Source organism: Arvicola amphibius, chromosome 8 (genome assembly GCF_903992535.2).
Source record: "Arvicola amphibius chromosome 8, mArvAmp1.2, whole genome shotgun sequence".
NCBI lineage: Eukaryota > Metazoa > Chordata > Mammalia > Rodentia > Cricetidae > Arvicola > Arvicola amphibius.
The window spans coordinates 50,636,987-50,653,742 of record NC_052054.1 but is presented as its reverse complement, the minus strand read 5'-3'; the positions used below and the strand labels follow the sequence as shown (position 1 = coordinate 50,653,742).

The 16,756-nt window shown below is 43.4% G+C and overlaps 1 protein-coding gene across 2 annotated transcripts in view; it reads right to left on the bottom strand.

Annotated features, from left to right (window-relative positions):
- Window positions 1–2,190: 2,190 nt before the first annotated feature.
- Window positions 2,191–16,756, bottom strand: part of Lama4 (laminin subunit alpha 4) — a 146,732-nt gene continuing 132,166 nt past the window's right edge. For both annotated transcript variants that reach the window (XM_038340164.2, XM_038340165.2), the window contains exons 32-38: window positions 16,036–16,225; window positions 14,688–14,843; window positions 13,449–13,608; window positions 10,260–10,390; window positions 8,202–8,295; window positions 7,679–7,798; window positions 2,191–2,645 (exon numbers count right to left, since the gene is read on the bottom strand). In XM_038340164.2, coding sequence (XP_038196092.1) covers window positions 2,500–2,645; window positions 7,679–7,798; window positions 8,202–8,295; window positions 10,260–10,390; window positions 13,449–13,608; window positions 14,688–14,843; window positions 16,036–16,225 — 997 coding nt within the window. In that variant the 3' untranslated portion in view covers window positions 2,191–2,499. The remainder of the gene's footprint in view (window positions 2,646–7,678; window positions 7,799–8,201; window positions 8,296–10,259; window positions 10,391–13,448; window positions 13,609–14,687; window positions 14,844–16,035; window positions 16,226–16,756) is intronic.

Below are 16,756 nucleotides of genomic sequence, written 5' to 3'. Positions count from 1 at the left end.
CCCAAGAACATTATTAATGTCTTGGAAGGTGACATGAGGGGAATAAACTTTACAGAAACTCTGCTTGCCTGAAATTCATGCAATATTTCCTGAATATATTCCTATACATGCCAGACATGATTCTGGACTCCTTTGAACAATCCAGAAATTCACATAGTTTATACTAGAAAACATTTTATTCTATATATATATGAGTGTTTCATCAGCATGTATGTACCTGCAGCAACCTAGGAGGCCAGAAGAGGGTGGCAGAGCCCCCCAACTGGAGTAACAGGTGGTTGTGAGCTAACAAGTGGGTGGTAGGAGAAGAATTGGGGTCCTTTGCAAGAGCAGTATTTGCTCTTAATCCCCGAGGCATCTTTTCAGACTCTAGCTTCCATTTTTGAAGTTGTATGAACTTTTGATGAGGAGCCATGAACAGATGTTTGCTAACAGATAGGACACCAATTACAGAAATGCTTCCACCCACGTGTAGCATGGGGTCCAGGGAGTTGAAGTGGAGTTACAGGAGTATGGGTGAGGGGTTATGTATACAGCCATGAGCAACTTACGGGTGGCTACATCACTGAAGAAAAAGGTTTTCTTTATCAACCTTTAATTGCCTATTTCCATGGGAGGTGGGGCCTCATGAGCCCCTCCCCCAATAATTGTTAAGGCCTATACATTTTCAGAGAATGGCAGAAACTGTTGAATACCCCTCATGAATGGGCCTAATCCCCAGCTGAGGGCTGAGGGGATCATTGCTGGACAAAGGGTAGAGGCTGTGCCATCCTGTATCTATCTACAGAACGGCAATGCCAAGATCTGCATGCCTGAAGATGTGTGCCCTGAGCTGCTTAAATCCCATTTCAGTCGAAATCTCTTCGGCTTCAACTTCCATTAAGTGTCTGATTTCCGTGTTTCATAACCCAAACTCACAACTGCTCCCACTCATCTTTGCATCCCGGGCAGTGTCTTGTCTAGTCTGCTGTGGCTGTAAGAGAGGAAGTGGAACACAGGCACTCAGAGGGAGGGGCTCCATCACACAAGGACCCCCTCATTCTGTAGGGGCTCTGAGCTGGCAGGGGCCACGAGTGAGAAAAAGCACATAGCTCATTTTTCCCCTTTGTATCAATTACTGATAATGCTATGCTTAACTGAAAGAAATGGAGGAGGAGGAGGAAGAGGAGGAGGAAGACGGAGAGGAGGAGGAGGAACCCCTTTTCCTTTTGAGTCTGGGAGAGTGAAGTCTCTCATCCAAGAAAGGAGTCATGTAAATGGTGAAGCTTCAGTTTCAGAAGGTCACTGTGTGGTTTTAAGTGGTATATGACTCGAGATTCTCATCTTCTGAGCGGAAGAGGGTGAAGTACTGGCTCTGTGAAAAGGTGGTCTCCTTTCAGTCCAGAAAATATTAAATTATACTACAATTTCCTCTCCTTTAAAAAATGTATGCATGTTTGTAGTGATATTCTATTTGTATTTTAATAAATAAAGCTTGCCTGAAGAGAGTTAAGCAGCTGCCCTGGTCAGCCTTACAGCCCAGGCAGTGCTGACACACACCTTTAATCCCAGTAAGCCATGCTAGTTTGCCATAGAAGCCAGGCAGTAGGTTTCTAAATCCTACCCAGCCCTAGAGAGGAATATACGACAAGAGGAGACGGCTCTCACACATAGTCTCATTCTGAGATTCCTGGAGGCAGGATCGCCATTTTGGACTGAGGGAGAGGTAAGGGTCAGTGGCTGGCTGATTTGCTTTTCTGATCTTCAGATTGAACCCCAATTTCTGTCTCTGGGTTTTTATTAATCGTGCTACATTAATGCGTGCACACATACACGAGACCCGTGAGTGCTGATGCTCACACATCCATGTGCCTTCCAAATGCTGATGCACACATGGCTTCTGTTGGGACGTCATAGGTTAACACACCTGAAACGGTGTGGGTCTGAGGAGCCAACTCCATTAGGCTTGGACTCAGACCCCTCCCCACTCAGGACTCATCTCCCCAGCTCCATGAAAGCATAATCCGGGAGAGCTGTTTCTAAACCAGGTACTCCTACTGTAAACCGAAAACACTTTTGTAAAGACGAAAACGGGTGATCTAATTTTAGGTTGTGAACAAGTCAGGAAATCTAAGGTAAGACAAAGTAGCAGAGGACAAACATTGGAAATAAGTTGAACGACCTCCCCTGAAAGACCAGTGACTCTGAGAATGTAGTGACACTGTGGGCTTCCTGGGGCTGGTTTGGAAGCCCTTCTACTTTATTAGGGACAGGAACAATAACTTAGCCAGCTGAAGAACATGGGTTCTCAATAGAAGGAATTCTGCCACCTTTTCAATCGCTGTCCACCGCAGACATTTTGGACCCATAGTGTAAATTCAAATAAGAAATAGGAAGTGGCCGGTCTCTTATTTATTGAATTCCCCTTCAACCAGGTGAGAGCTTCCATGGGGGAGGGAGCCCTCCCCCAGTGGCTCTGTGTTTTTATTTCAGTGCGAGGAAGAGCCGTGTCCTGCTATGTCAGGCTGTGGGGCAAGAGTTGATGCTCACGGCCCCGCTGACTAGGGCTGCTTTACTGAAGCTCACTGGGCGCCCGTCAATCACAAAGTGGCGGATGCAGCCTGTGTAGGGTTTACTGGGAGCCAAACGTGGTGTCAGTAGAGACTCTGAAAAGAGAAAAAAAAAAGCAGACATTTCAGTGGGGGAATTTCAAACTCCTATATTACCTCCTGGTAAAAACTGGAAAATCGCTCAGACTGTCAAAATGATTTCCACATCAGCAATGACACAGGGCTCTCTAGCGGACTCCCAGGACCGGCACTCACTTTTGAAGAATGAGAACAGGGCAAGGGATTGTGCACGTGTGGGGGGGGGGGGCAGGGGCGGTATTTATGCAAGCCATGTTTTCTCTGAGCACATTTCTGTGCATACTGTGGCTGTTTTCTAGGGCTGCAGTTCGCTGCTTCCCCGTGAAGCCTCAGCAGGGAGTTCTCGTGACCTATCCATGCCGGGCCGAGTTCATTTCCCAGAGGCCTCATTTACATACTGTGTTTTACTGAGAAGGGAAAGGAATTTGAGCTTCCATGTTATTTTTGGACAGAGTTAACGTTTTTGTTTAATTCCTATCTTCATTACCCGTCACCCTTAAGTCTCTCTATTTTTTTTGCCAAGCTTATAGAAATAATGAGAAAATAATGAACTCAAACGAGGTAACATTGAATTTTTCTGAGCTCAGGGCTTAAGAACTATAGGGAAGTGGTGGGTAGCATGGATTCTGTAAGGACACAGGTGTCTTGTGTGTTGGGGAACCCCTCTTAATCTCACGGGAATTAGGCATCTAGAGGAAGGCTGGTGTTTAGTAACTGTACAGATACAATTAGGTGTGTTGGGATGAGAGAAGCGATATAAATTAAAGCAACTTAAGAGAGCTTATAAATAGTATAAAATTAAAATCCATTTAGTCAAAGCTCATTATAACACACAGTTATATGAGCAGTGGCAGACAAAAGGAAAAAAACACACTTGGCAATCTAACTCAGAAAGGAACATAAACTAGAACACCAAGCAAACAGCATCAAGCAACTGTCGCCATGCGTACCTCTCTGCCGTGTAGAGTAAGTATGCACAGAAGCTGTGCGCTGATAATGAAGAGCGGAAGCAGCATCCCGTCTTTAGAATGGTGATCATAAAGCTGGAGATGTGAAAGGGGCCCTAGAGACCACTTCCTTTTATTTGTATCTAATTTACAGTGGCTGCATGTTTGCAAAGCCTGCTCCGTGGACTTCATCCTCAGAATAAAAACCGAGGGAAAGCTTGGGAGGAACCTCTAAAGCCTCTGCCACCCCGGGCACAAAGGAACATGGCTTCTGTTGTGCTTGAGTGGTCTGCCCTTGTTTGGTTCATGCATAAAATCATCTGGAGGATACAATTACCATAGCAATTACAGTCTGCATGATTTACCATAAAATTAATCTTAAGTAGTGTCAGAAGAGTACCCCAGAGCCCTAAGTAATTGATTAACAAAATTAACACATTTGTTTGTTTTTATGTTCATGTGTGTGTGCCTGTGTGTACGCATGTGTGTAGTGCATGCACTTATGTGTGCTGAAGTAAGAGGGGTGTGTTGGGTGTCCTTCATGATTTCTCTCTGCCTCATTTCTTGGAGGCAGGGTCTCTTCCCAAACCCCAAGCACACTACTTTGTTTCCCACTACGATACTGAGCTGTTGAGGCTCAGTGATCCTCCTGTCTCTGTAGCTCTCAGTGTTGGGGCTATATTCATGTTGAGGACAATATCAAGCTTTCGAGCGGGTCTTTTTATGCTTAAGCATCAAGCACTTTTACCTGTTGAGCCATTTCCCATCCCCCAACACATACTTTTAAGAGAGAATGTTTCCAAGATGGAAAGAAGACTTGACGATATTTTATAGAAAATAATGTGGAGTTTTCAATAGCAATTGGTTAGACTTGGGAATGGGCTTCACTAACTTCAAAGACTCTAATTTTTAAATGACCATATAGGCAGGTTGATTTGTGTGTGTGTGTGTGTGTGTGTGTGTGTGTGAGAAGGTTAAATGAATTTTATTTATTACCTTTTTGTTCTTTTTTAAGATATGGTTTCACTGTGTAGCCCTGGTTGTACTAGATCTTGATCTGCATGTAGATCAGGCTAGCCTCAAACTTAGACCTCCACCTGCCTCTGCCTCTCAAGTGCTGGGATCAAAGGCATGAACCACCACTTCCAGGCTGTTCATTAACTTTCTAGTGAGATGTGATAGTTTTTTGTTGTCAACTTGATACAAGCTAGAGTCACCCAGGAAGAAGAAACCTCACCTGTGGAATTGGTTCCATGAGATTGGCCTTCAGGTGTGTCATCGGGGTATTTCCGTGATTAATGACAGATGGGTAAGAACCCACCCCACAATGGGCAGTGCTACTCCTGAGCAGGTGGCCCTGGGCTGTATATACAAAGGAAACTGAGGAGCCAGGAGGAGCCAGGCAGTAAACAGCATTTCTCCAGGGCCTCTGCCTGAGCTCCTGTCTCAACTTCCCTCCATTTCTCCCCAAGCTGTTTTGATTACAGTGTTTATCACAGTCTTGGGAAACAAACTGGGATGAGAATTGATGACAGATTGTATAAGAGTGACTGGCATTTCAAGAGAATTCAGGGCATACAAGATTTCTATCTATGCTTAATTTCTTTAATTATCATTCTTACTGCCTTGGTTTCTGTTGCGATTTTAGTGGAATTAAACTCAAGCATCTCGGGATGATAGAATTAATCACAGTCAGCTTAAATTATAATTGCATTTGCTGAAGGCTTGCTGGCATGTTTCCTAGGTGGAAACGAGGAGGGGCAGAGGGCCGGTGGCTCGGACCACAGGTTAGTGTGTCCCTGTGGCTCACCAGTGAAATTTTGCTGCCCATTATGTGGGTTGGACACCCTGGTTGTGGTTTTAGGTGCATCTTGTTCACTCAGTCTGTGGCGCTTACTGAGAGACTCAGAAAGCAGACAAAAGGGAAAGATGAAGTTCTCTGGGATCACAAGGTGAACAGCTCAGGTATAGGGAGGAGCAAGTGCTGTAAGGTTCACACTGGAGAGACATACAGTCATTCTCACACTGGAGAGACACACTCACTCTCACACTGGAGGGACACACTCGCTGTCATTCTCACACTGGAGAGACACATCCACTGTTACTCCCACACTGGAGAGACCTGCTTGTTTGGCCACCAGAGCTTAGACAGGTGCTTGGCAGGGAGTGCTGGACGGGATGAGGGCTTGCTCCCTGCCAGCAGACAGTGTGCTGTGACAGCATTCTAGAGTAATCTTTGATGGTGTGAATGAGAAATGTCTTCCACAGTCTCAGGTATTTGAGGTTCCCAGTTGATGGTGCTGTTTGGGAGGTTTAGGGGGTGTGGCCTTGTTGGTGGAAGTGTGTCACTGGAGCGGGGGGGGGGGGTAGTGAGAGTTTAAAGACATACTACTCTGTTTTGAATTTCTCTCTGCCCTGGGCTTGTTGTTGCAGTGTGATCGGCTTCCTGATCACATTAAAGAGAACTGCAATCTCAGGTAGTACAGGGAGACCTGAGGCCAGGGCACAAGGGGCACAGGTGCATCTTTGTTTAATTCTGTGTGTGCTGGAAGCCTGGGAAATAGTTAAAGCTTTACCATGATTTCTAGGGAGGAAGCAATGTGGAGAAATAGAATTGACACGAGACAGTTTTTACAGGGTACTGATGTGAGGGGCCTTCTCTAGAGCCCTGCTTAGAATCAAAGCCAGAGCAGAGGCCGAGGTCTGGGGTGCCTGTGTGAAGTAGAAGAGGGGGCTGCCTTCGAGGGTCTTGACTATGCCTTTTAGCTCCCGAGTTACCGTTATTGTTAATGCTGGTGTCTTAGTCATGGTTCTATTGCCAGGAAGAGACACCACAACCAAGGCAACTCTTACCAAAGAACGCATTAACTGGGGTCTGGTTTACAGTGTTAGAGGCTTTGTTCATTATCCCAAATCCCATGGCATGAAGCATGGTGGCATGCAGGCAGACATGATGCTGGAGAAGTAGCTGAGAGCTTTACATCCTGATCCTCGTTCAGGAGGGAGGGACGGAGGGAGGGAGGGAGGGAGGTTGGGAGGGAGGGAGGGAGGGAGAGAGAGACAGAGAGAGACAGAGACTCAAAGACCACCCCAGTGACAAGGTCACACTTCACCCATGGGCCATTCTCATTCAAACCACCATAGCTCCTATCTGAAAATGTCAGCCTAGAAAGAGGAATACTTGGTTGCTACTAATTTGAGAGGACATGAGGTGAATAATTGATTTTATCTGTAGATTTTTTTTTAATTATTGACTGCTTTTGTATGATAGTGTTAAAAAATCTATTTGGATTATTAAAATCCTCACCAAATTCCAGGTGAAACTTAAATATCTCCATCTTATATCCTCCTCTCTACTTCTCATTTTCAACTGTTCCAAGTTGGAGAAATACATAAGAATGGCCTTGTTCAACGGAAGATAATAGTCATTGTTCTAGGGGCAAAAGGTAGTTGCAGGGGGCCCATACGTGTCTTCTCGATATCCTGAATTAGGCGCTATTTTGGCTGCTGTTTACAGGACTGTAGATGGAAACCTCTCTTAGGGAATGCCATTCCATCTGAGCAACATGTAACCTGCGGTCTGCAGGTGTTTCCACAATTCAGACCAGTTCTGGGCAGGGGAACCAGGCATTCTTCCCGGTTGTGTTGGGGGAGTGATTGTCAGCAAACTTTTAATCCTTAAGGTTTTCAGGTCCTACAGCACTCTCATTCATGGGGGGGGGGGGGAGGGAGAGGGAGAGAGTAGTGTTTGTGAATGTATAGAGGATATTTAAAGGAGAAAGAGGGGAGGAGGAGAGTGAGTAGTAAGAATAGCAAGATGGAGTGGCATCTCCTGGTGAGCATGATTCTTATGTGCTGATAATCTTGAATCAGGAGTTGTAAGTTTTGGCAATTTACTTTTTTCTTTTTGTTTTTTTTCCAATGCTGGGATCAAACTCAGCACTTTGCTGCTATTTTTCATTAAGGGTTGCTACATATAAAACCTTTTGATTTTTTAGGTGTTATGACAATACATGGCTCAATTTTTTAATATAATAGCAACAATTATAAGAGCTTACTGGGTTTTCATGGATTTGGAAGCCTGTCCCTCTGGGAAGTGCTTACCTGGAACACCTCCAACAAACACAGGCTCCCTGTGATCAACTGGCTTTGGATTCAATGGTCCAACCACGTGGTTCACTTCAGAATCCACATCTAGCTGAACCACGTTTGCATCTCGAATAACTGAGAGACAGGAGAAAGACCGGTCATACATGGTACTGGGGTAATTTTTATATGAGAGAAACTAATGTATCACAACACCAATACATTCCAGAATAAAAATCCCCAAAATTCGCTATCATTGAAAATAGCAATAATGTCTAAGCATATTAAAGCAATAGTGATTACATTTTCCTTAACAAGAAGGACTATCAGAATACACTTCTATATCTTTCTTGCTCCAAAATGTCCACGTCTTGTATTTTGGCAGCATTCAGATTGGTGTATTAAATGCACATTTTAGTCTGACGATTCTTTATTCTTTTCTCTTGTCATCTGTTAGGAATCACATAACAGCACACCATCCCTCCCATCTCCCATGTGCTGTGCAGGCTCAGGCTTGCAAAGGACCCTCTAGGTGTCTCACCTGTAATTCTGTGCCATCTGCCATCACAGAGATTCTGCTTGGGTGTTACTGAGGTAGAAAAGTCCCTGACACCGTTGTTGACTTTCACTATGACCTGTGGGGATGGGGTACGTTATAGTTAGCTTAATTTCTCATCATCATGGTAAAGCTGAATTTCATAACTAATTTACCACAGAGAAGCAATACCTCAAATAAATGCTCGTGCATGATTACAGTTGCAATGTGAACACAAGGGGTCAGTCTTTGACAGGTAATAGAAGAGTTTAAATTAAAATAGTTCAAGTCTTTGGAGTGAGAACAAAATTATCCTACTGGAGAGAACACAGAGGAATGGTAGGAACTGTAAGGGAACGAATTTGCCTGGTTTACAGGTCCCGTTCTGTTCATACAATGCAGGTCGAGATACTGAAGCCACTCCAGGGCAGGCCCAGGCCTCCGAGTTGTTGGCCAGTGCAAAACAAACTCAATGGCCCTCTGTGGAATCTCTCTCTCTCTCTCTCTCTCTCTCTCTCTCTCTCTCTCTCTCTCTCTGGCATTTTTTGTGTTCTTGATCTTTTGCTTGTTTGTTTCTTCATTTTATTAAGAGATAGAAGAACACAAAATTGGGTGGGTAGAGAGGTAGGAAGGATCTGGGAGAAGTTGAGGGAGGAGATCATCATGATCAGAATATATTGAATGAAATTTTTTTTCAATCAGAAATGGAAAAATAAAAGATACCATTGAAGAGAATGGACTTTCAAGTCAAACTTCATAGCCTCCATTTATTTACTTTCTACCCCATTTTCTCAGATATAAAATTAAAGTGATAATACTATACACATCCTTGAGATGATAGGAGGCATAAGACATTTCACTCTTGTAAATCTTTTAGTACCTGATACCTAGTAACTGATACCTAGTAACTAATATGTATAATATACAGTATATATTATATACCACATACCTATACCTGATAGTATATATGCTATATATAATATATATTATATTAGTATCTGATACCTAGTAACTGATATCTAGTAACTAATATGTATAATAACAGTATATCTTATACATTGCAAATTATATAATATACACATACAATATATACTGTATATTATACATATTAGTTACTATAACTATAATATAATATTATAATAATATCATACATTATAATAAACAATATAATATATTAGTGCTTGATACCTAGTAACTGATACCTAGTGACTAATATGTATGATATAAAGTATATATTATATACACATATATTATATACCTGATACTTATACCTGATAGTATATATATATAATATACATATTATATACTCAATACCTAGTAACTAATACATATAATATATAGTATATACTATAACACTAATATATAATACATATAATACAATGTAATATATAGTTATGTATTATATATGTAATACATACAATTATATACATAAAATATATACAGACAAATATTCTGGGGATTTATGTAAGGGTTTTATGAAAGCCGTCTTAATTTTTATGCCTTAATTGACTGCATTAGAACCCAAATAAAAACTTGGTTATATTAAGTCTGAAGCATAATGAAAATATTCCTTTCCTTGAAACTTATTTGACTATCTTTCCAAATATTCCTTGATATAATCTTATGGTGAATGTGGTGTTTAGCTGTAACCCAATACAAATTTTTAGTAACTGAGAATAATATGTGTGTAAGTACGTGTATGTATACACATTACTGCAGTTAGCATATAAATATTTAGAAAGATGCTTTCACATTTGTGAATGTTGAAAGTGGATATATTTTTACCTTCTATTTGCTGAAAAGCTTTCTTCTAATTCTTTTGTTAAAATTTCATGCTGTTATTGGTAATTTTTTGGTGGCTTTGCTACATTTCCATGACTCTGCTCTGATCAATTCCCAGTACACGAATGTGAACCCCAACATTGCACACACTTAAATCTCATGTTCAAGTTTCCTCTTTTCTCCGACTAGGAAGACCGAGGAAATAACCTGTGACACCCATCTGCTGCTTTACATCAGCATCCGAGGCTAGACAAGATGCACGGTTAATCCTCAAGCCGTTACCTGTCCGCTTTTCATGTGTACATTCAGGTATTCCCCGTTGACACTGTGGCCATGGACAAGGGTTCCAGAACTGCTTCGGGGACGGACTTCAAAGGCGATTTCAAACTTTAATCCAATATTGAAAGACTCATCTGCAGAGAGAAACAGAAATTGCCAAGAAAAGAAAAGCAAAATTTCTAGCTCTGGTGTGATTTTGTGAGGACGACGTGCTAAAATCAGTCCCTATGCCGTGAGAGTTCAGGGCAGTGGCATTCCAGCCAGCAGAACGGTTTCCTCTTTTAGGATAGCAGAGGGAGGAGCTGGCAGGATGTCCCAGTAGGTAGAGCACTTGCTGTAAAGCCAGTTAATCTGGTTCCATCCTTGGAACACAGGTAAAGGTGGAAGGAAAGAACCAGCCTCACAAAATTGTCCTGTGATCTCACATGTGTGAGATCTCATCATGCACACACATAGTATAGATAACACTCACACAGTAATACCTAAAGAGTGAGGAGGGCAGGGCGATTCGGGCAAAGGATGGGCTCTGAAGACACATAGCACACATACATAATTTTTAAAAAGGAGGGAGGAAGATCTGGGCAGAGATTATAATTTGAAGTCATGTACAGAGGCTGGGAAACTTGGGGAGTCCTATGAAGGGCCTCTAGATGGTTCCGTGGGTATGCCTGGCTGGTTCTGTATGGAAGGTGGGGAGCCCTGACTAGAAGGGTCCCAGTATGCAAATATGGAAGACAGATGTTATATTGAAGACACTGAAGAGGTCTGATTAACTGTATCTTAAAAAAAAAAAAAAAAACCTTTAACACCCAAATTAACTGGTGCTAGTATTTAAAAACGGTTACTGTGGTGGCCTAAAACATTGCTTATTAAGAATACCAGGGTAGGGCTGGGGATTGAGGTGGAGGTGGGGGCAGAGAGATGGCTTCAGTGGTTAAGAGCACTGGCTGCTCTTTCAGAGGACCTGGGTTCAATTCCCAGCAACCACATGGCAGCTCACAACCATCTAATCCCAAGGGACGCGGCACTCTTTCTGATTCTGTGAACACTAGGCAAGCGTATTGTGGACAAACTCTCATACACATAAAATTAATCTTAAGAAAGAAAGAAAGAGAGAAAGAAAGAAAGAAAGAAAGAAAGAAAGAAAGAAAGAAAGAAAGAAAGAGAGTAGTTGTGGGGCCAGAGAGAGGGCTTAACAGTTAAGAGCAGTGCCGTTCTTCAGAGGATCTGAGTTCAGATCCTAGCACTAACACTGGGCAGCTCACAACCTTCTGTAACTCCAGATCCGGGGACCAGACACCCTCTTCTGGCAACTGCACTCATGCGCACACACCCCTCACACACACCCATATACAGGTAATTAAAGGCTCATTACAAACCTAGGAATCTTGATAGTGTCTACTTGATATATTACTCAAAAACAACTGAAAAATTTATTTCCCAATACAGTTGTCCTTTCTTCTTGTTTTTAGTCAGGGGTCTCTCTGTGCAGCTCTGACTAGCCTAGGACTTGCTATGTAGACCAGGCGAGCCTCGAACTCATGGAGATCCTAAGAAAGCTGGAATTAAAGGAGTATACTACCATGCCCAGCCCCCTCCTGGTATTAGATAATGCTCAAGGAACAGAACATAAATTATATGGTTGACTATACATTTCAAACTGTCCAAACTTTAGAATTCTTTAAAGACTAAGAAACTTGAGTGTTATGTTTTTAGTAGGAGTGAATGGGAGTGGGCAGGGAAGGAAAGCAAAATCCTGAGATAGGCAGAGGGCAATTGCCTCTAGTCACATTCGACTGGACATGAGAACTTGCTTATGAAAGTGTACCTGGTTACATCATGGTCTCCTTATCAGAGATTGTACAAAATCCCCAAAGGCTGTTTTATCAGACCCATTAAGGGATCAGATCATTAAGAAGGGTTAATTTTTTATACTTATAGCATGTTTGCTGTTGTGAGTTAGATGATGACTGTGTATAGTCTCCTTTTGTTTTTGGAACTGTCACTCAGCACACAGACTGCTGTACAGGGGGTGTGCAGGCAGACTGCCCCACAGGGGTGTGCACACTGCCTTTCAGGATGTGCGCACACAGACTGCGCAGACTGCAGTACAGAGGGTGTGCACACAGACTGCCTGATGTACAGGGGGTGTGCACATAGACTGCCATACAGGGGGTGTGCACGCGGACTGCTGTACAGGAGGTGTGCATGCAGACTGCCTAATGCACAGGGGGTGTGCACGCAGACTGCCATATAGGGAGTGTGCACACGGACTGCCTTACAGTGGGTGTGCATGCAGACTGCCATACAGGTGGTGTGCACGCTGACTGCCATATATGGAGGTGTGCACACTGCCTTTCAGGAGGTGTGCACACAGACTACGCAGACTGCCGTACAGGGGGTGTGCACGCAGATGGCTGTACAGGAGGTGTGCACGCAGACTGCCTGATGTACAGGGGGTGTGCACATAGACTGCCATATAGGGGTTGTGCACACGGACTGCTGTACAGGAGGTGTGCATGTAGACTGCCTAATGCACAAGGGGGTGTGCACGCAGACTGCCATATAGGGGGTGTGCACGCAGACCGCCATATATGGGGTGTGCACACAGACTGCCATACAGGTGGTGTGCACGCTGACAGCCATATATGGGGGTGTGCACACGGACTGCCGTACAGGGGGTGTGCACGCTGACTGCCATATAGGTAGCATGCAATAAAAGCTGCTGAATGCATGAACAGCAGTAATGGTTGGGGAAAATCTTCAGAATAAGATCTCTGAAGGACAGTGTTGTACTGGGACTTCAGATCAGGTGGAGGGAGTGTAAGTTCCCTCAGTGGGGACAGTAGTTCACACCGATAAGAACACTTAGAGGAATAAGGTGGCCAAGAGCTGACAGAGACCACGTTATAGGACAGTGAAGAAAGTTCTGCGCCAAGGTGGTCTGCGTCCACATGTTTGGCCAACGAAAGCAACAGGAGAAAGAGGAGAGGGCCTGGGTTTCTATACAACAGCTCACTCTGACGGCAAACCGCAGGGTGAGAACCCACTCACACCGAAACAGCATTCATCTTTGCAAGGACTGAATTTCCTCTCAGAGGCCCCCATTCTGGATGCGTTGTGCTGGAGGAGCGATCTTTCCCTCCAGTTTAGGTGGGGTCAACCATAATCACATCGGAGCAGTCGCCTTACCTAGGACCACATAGCCTCCTTCTGCTGAGAAGTAAGTTCCTGTTTCCATGGGCCCTTCAAAGCAGGGGGTCACACTGAAGGTTTGCGAGGCTGAGGTGATGGAGGCACCGTTGAGCTGCAAATTGCCAAGGCAGCCGCTGAAACTGTAGACGGAGTTAATCTGAAAGAAGAAGAAGTCACTTAAAATCCCCTTGCTCAGGGCCAGATGCACCATGGGAAAGCAAACGAGGGAGTTCCAGAGGAACAGTCTCAGCCCCTGTCCATTTGCCCTTTCTGAATGATCAATATGGCTCCACGTAATTACTTTTAGCTAGTTCATGGAAGCTGAAATTTTGTATTTCATAACCTTTGCGCACAGTAATTGAGCAATGGAAATGAAACATTTCCGCAGGCTGTGACGAGATGAGGTACAGTCGTGGTTTTCCAGGAATGACGGCTGGGCCCGAGATGGCAGACATGGAGGGAAATCCTACACAAACAGTAGGAAGCTTGCTGAACCGGCTTCATTAGGTCAGAAGGCAGGTGTGAATCTATCATGCTGTAGGATGTGGCACTTGGGACACTTTAGACAACTGATTCCATACTATATTTGGGAACAGTGAAAAATGATTGTCCCAGGACAGGGGCAAATTATAATTTAAACTGCCTTTCCTAGAATCTTAACATTGTACTGGCGCTGTGATAAAAATCAATTCTACGTTTGTATTTAAGATAGATTAGACCCTTTGGTACCCTCCTTCCTCTGAGAAACATTTTAAAAACCTGCAATGGTTACAATCCAATGCACAAAAATGTTTCTTATATTCTCAGTTCTTCTCCTTACACCCACATTGCATATTTAAAAATTATATGTGAAAAAGAAAAAGCTGGAACTGAATTTAAATGAGCTGAAGAGTTGGTTTTTTTTCTTTTGTTTGTTTGTTTTCCAACTCAGTAATACAGTGCAATGACTTGTTCTCTGGTCTCCGGTAGCTAATGAAGTAATGAGATGCCCTGGAGCCGAAAGTTTCATGACCTACCAAGCTTTCTTCACCTCACTTCTATTTTAAAATTAAAAGGTGACAGCTGAGTCTGTAATGCCCCAGGGCAGGCAGGAAGCCCATGGATCAGTCTAGGATGCGTCTTCTCTAGCAAAACCGCTTCACTTTTGCTGGTTTCCTGCTCTGTGAAATGAGGACCTGAATTCAGTGATCTTCCAGTTCAAGGGTCAGTGACTTAGTCTTGCCTCTGCTGGCTTACCTGGATGTTTTTCACAGCCCTGCCAGGAGCCACTCCTCCTAGATAAATGGGACCCTTGATTTTCCAAGCAGCTCCACTTGGAGGAAGGCTTTCTTCTAGGACTCGTAGTCCATCAATGACCAGTCGGCCGCTGCTCTTTTCCCGACTAAATATCACCTGGATAAAGAGAAGGAGAGGAGCCTGGCTTAGTGATGACCCCAAACTGAGGGGGGGTTGTGTTGTCTACCCTCTAAACCCTGGTATTGCAATGCTGTGAGAAGGTACAGAAAGTTCTTGGAGTGTCAGAAACTTTATTCCTTGATTAATAAAGCAGATGTCTTTATTATGAACACCTCCTTGCTTGATGTATTCTGGCATCTTTTTGTTTTTCTGGCTTTCCTTGGGTTTACCACTTCACGCATTAGACAAGTGTTCGCCTGTTTTATTATCTCTGGGTTGAGTGACTTAAAGCTAGTTTCTGTGTACAGGTTATATTTTTGGCAGGGTACTTTAGGAAGTTGCTCCTAGCTGACCAGCTATTGTGGGACATTTGTTCACTGTGTGAAGGTGTGTTGCTGTGATCGGTGCAATAAAAAGCTGAATGACCAATAACTAGGCAGGAGAGACAGGCGGGACTGCGGGGCAGAGAGAGATCTCTGGGAGGAAGAAAGCGGAGTCTCCAGACAGTTTGGGGGAAGAAGGATGGACAGTATGGAGAGACAAGTTATCAAGCCTTCCGACAGAACATAGATATAAAAATATGGGTTAATTTGAGTTATAAGAACTAGTTAGGAGCAAGGCTAAGGTAAGGCTGAGCTTTCATGATTAATATTAGTCTCTGTGTCATTATTTGTGAGCTGGTGGCCCAAAGGAAAGCCTTCTACAAGCAGCCACATTCTCCAGTTAACTACCACATTGTGTACAGTGTACTCTTGCCATTCCACGCCCATGGCCACCGCAATCGTCAGGTACTCCCCATCCGAAAAGCCTGTCTTCCAAGGGGTTTGCTCACTGCATATCTCCCATAGATTACTTTTTGAAAGAAAGTCAGTAATATTTGTCAAGATTATGAACTTAGCTTACTGTTAAGTGGGGAAAAAGGAAAAAAAAATCATTAAAAACCAAACTTTAGTTCATGCTGATGACTGGGACTTTGGTTGATATAATTATACTTAGCCTGTGATTATCTAAAAATGTGGTTTAAGACTTTTAAAATAAACAATTGTTAAACTCTTAAATTCGAACTCTGGGTGCCCAGCCTCAGAATCCTAACGTGGATTCAGGCCAGTGGTATAGAATCAGCGGCAACCCCCAGGGCAGTGGCCAATATTTGCTGACAGTACAGTACCAGTCTCTGCACTCAACTTACGTCGTGCCATAACCCATCATTGTACTTCTCCTGACTTCTAATCTTCAGTTTCTTGTGGCCAACATTAAACATGAAGACCAAGCGACCATGAGCCAAGAACAGAGTCATGAAATTATCTTCTTCTTGGTCTGAGACATAGAAAATCATCCCATGTGAGGACCGGGTTTTCAGACGAATGGAAAACTGAGATCTGGTAAAGGAAGAGAGAAGTCACCATGTGTAAAGCAAGAATAATAGGTCAACATAAAATTTCAAAACAATACAGTCCAAGAAAGAATAGTCATTCTATCTAGTTGCAAATAGCTTCATTTGAGTTATCCCTGGCTACAAGCTAATGAGTTTTATTGGGTAGGCATGGTTACTTCAAGATGCTAATTCTTCTTGAGACCTATTCTAGAAATTTCAGGCCCAGAGGATCCCACACATGTGAATCTTTACTTTCTCTACAGATCTTTTATACATTTCACACAGTCTTGTTTATGGATCTTATGGTGTCTTGCTTTGAAGATTAACGTGACGGCTAACCTTATCAATTTGACCACATCTGGAAATAACTAAAATCTAACCAGCTGGGCACATCTGTGAGGGATTTTTCTTGGTTGGGTTATTTGAGGTGGGAGATCCACCCTAGATCTGGATCTTCTGAGGTCATAACCTCCCCCCCCCCCCCGAATATGGGTCACACTGTCTGGAGACTGCTGATAGACCAGGACACGGAAGA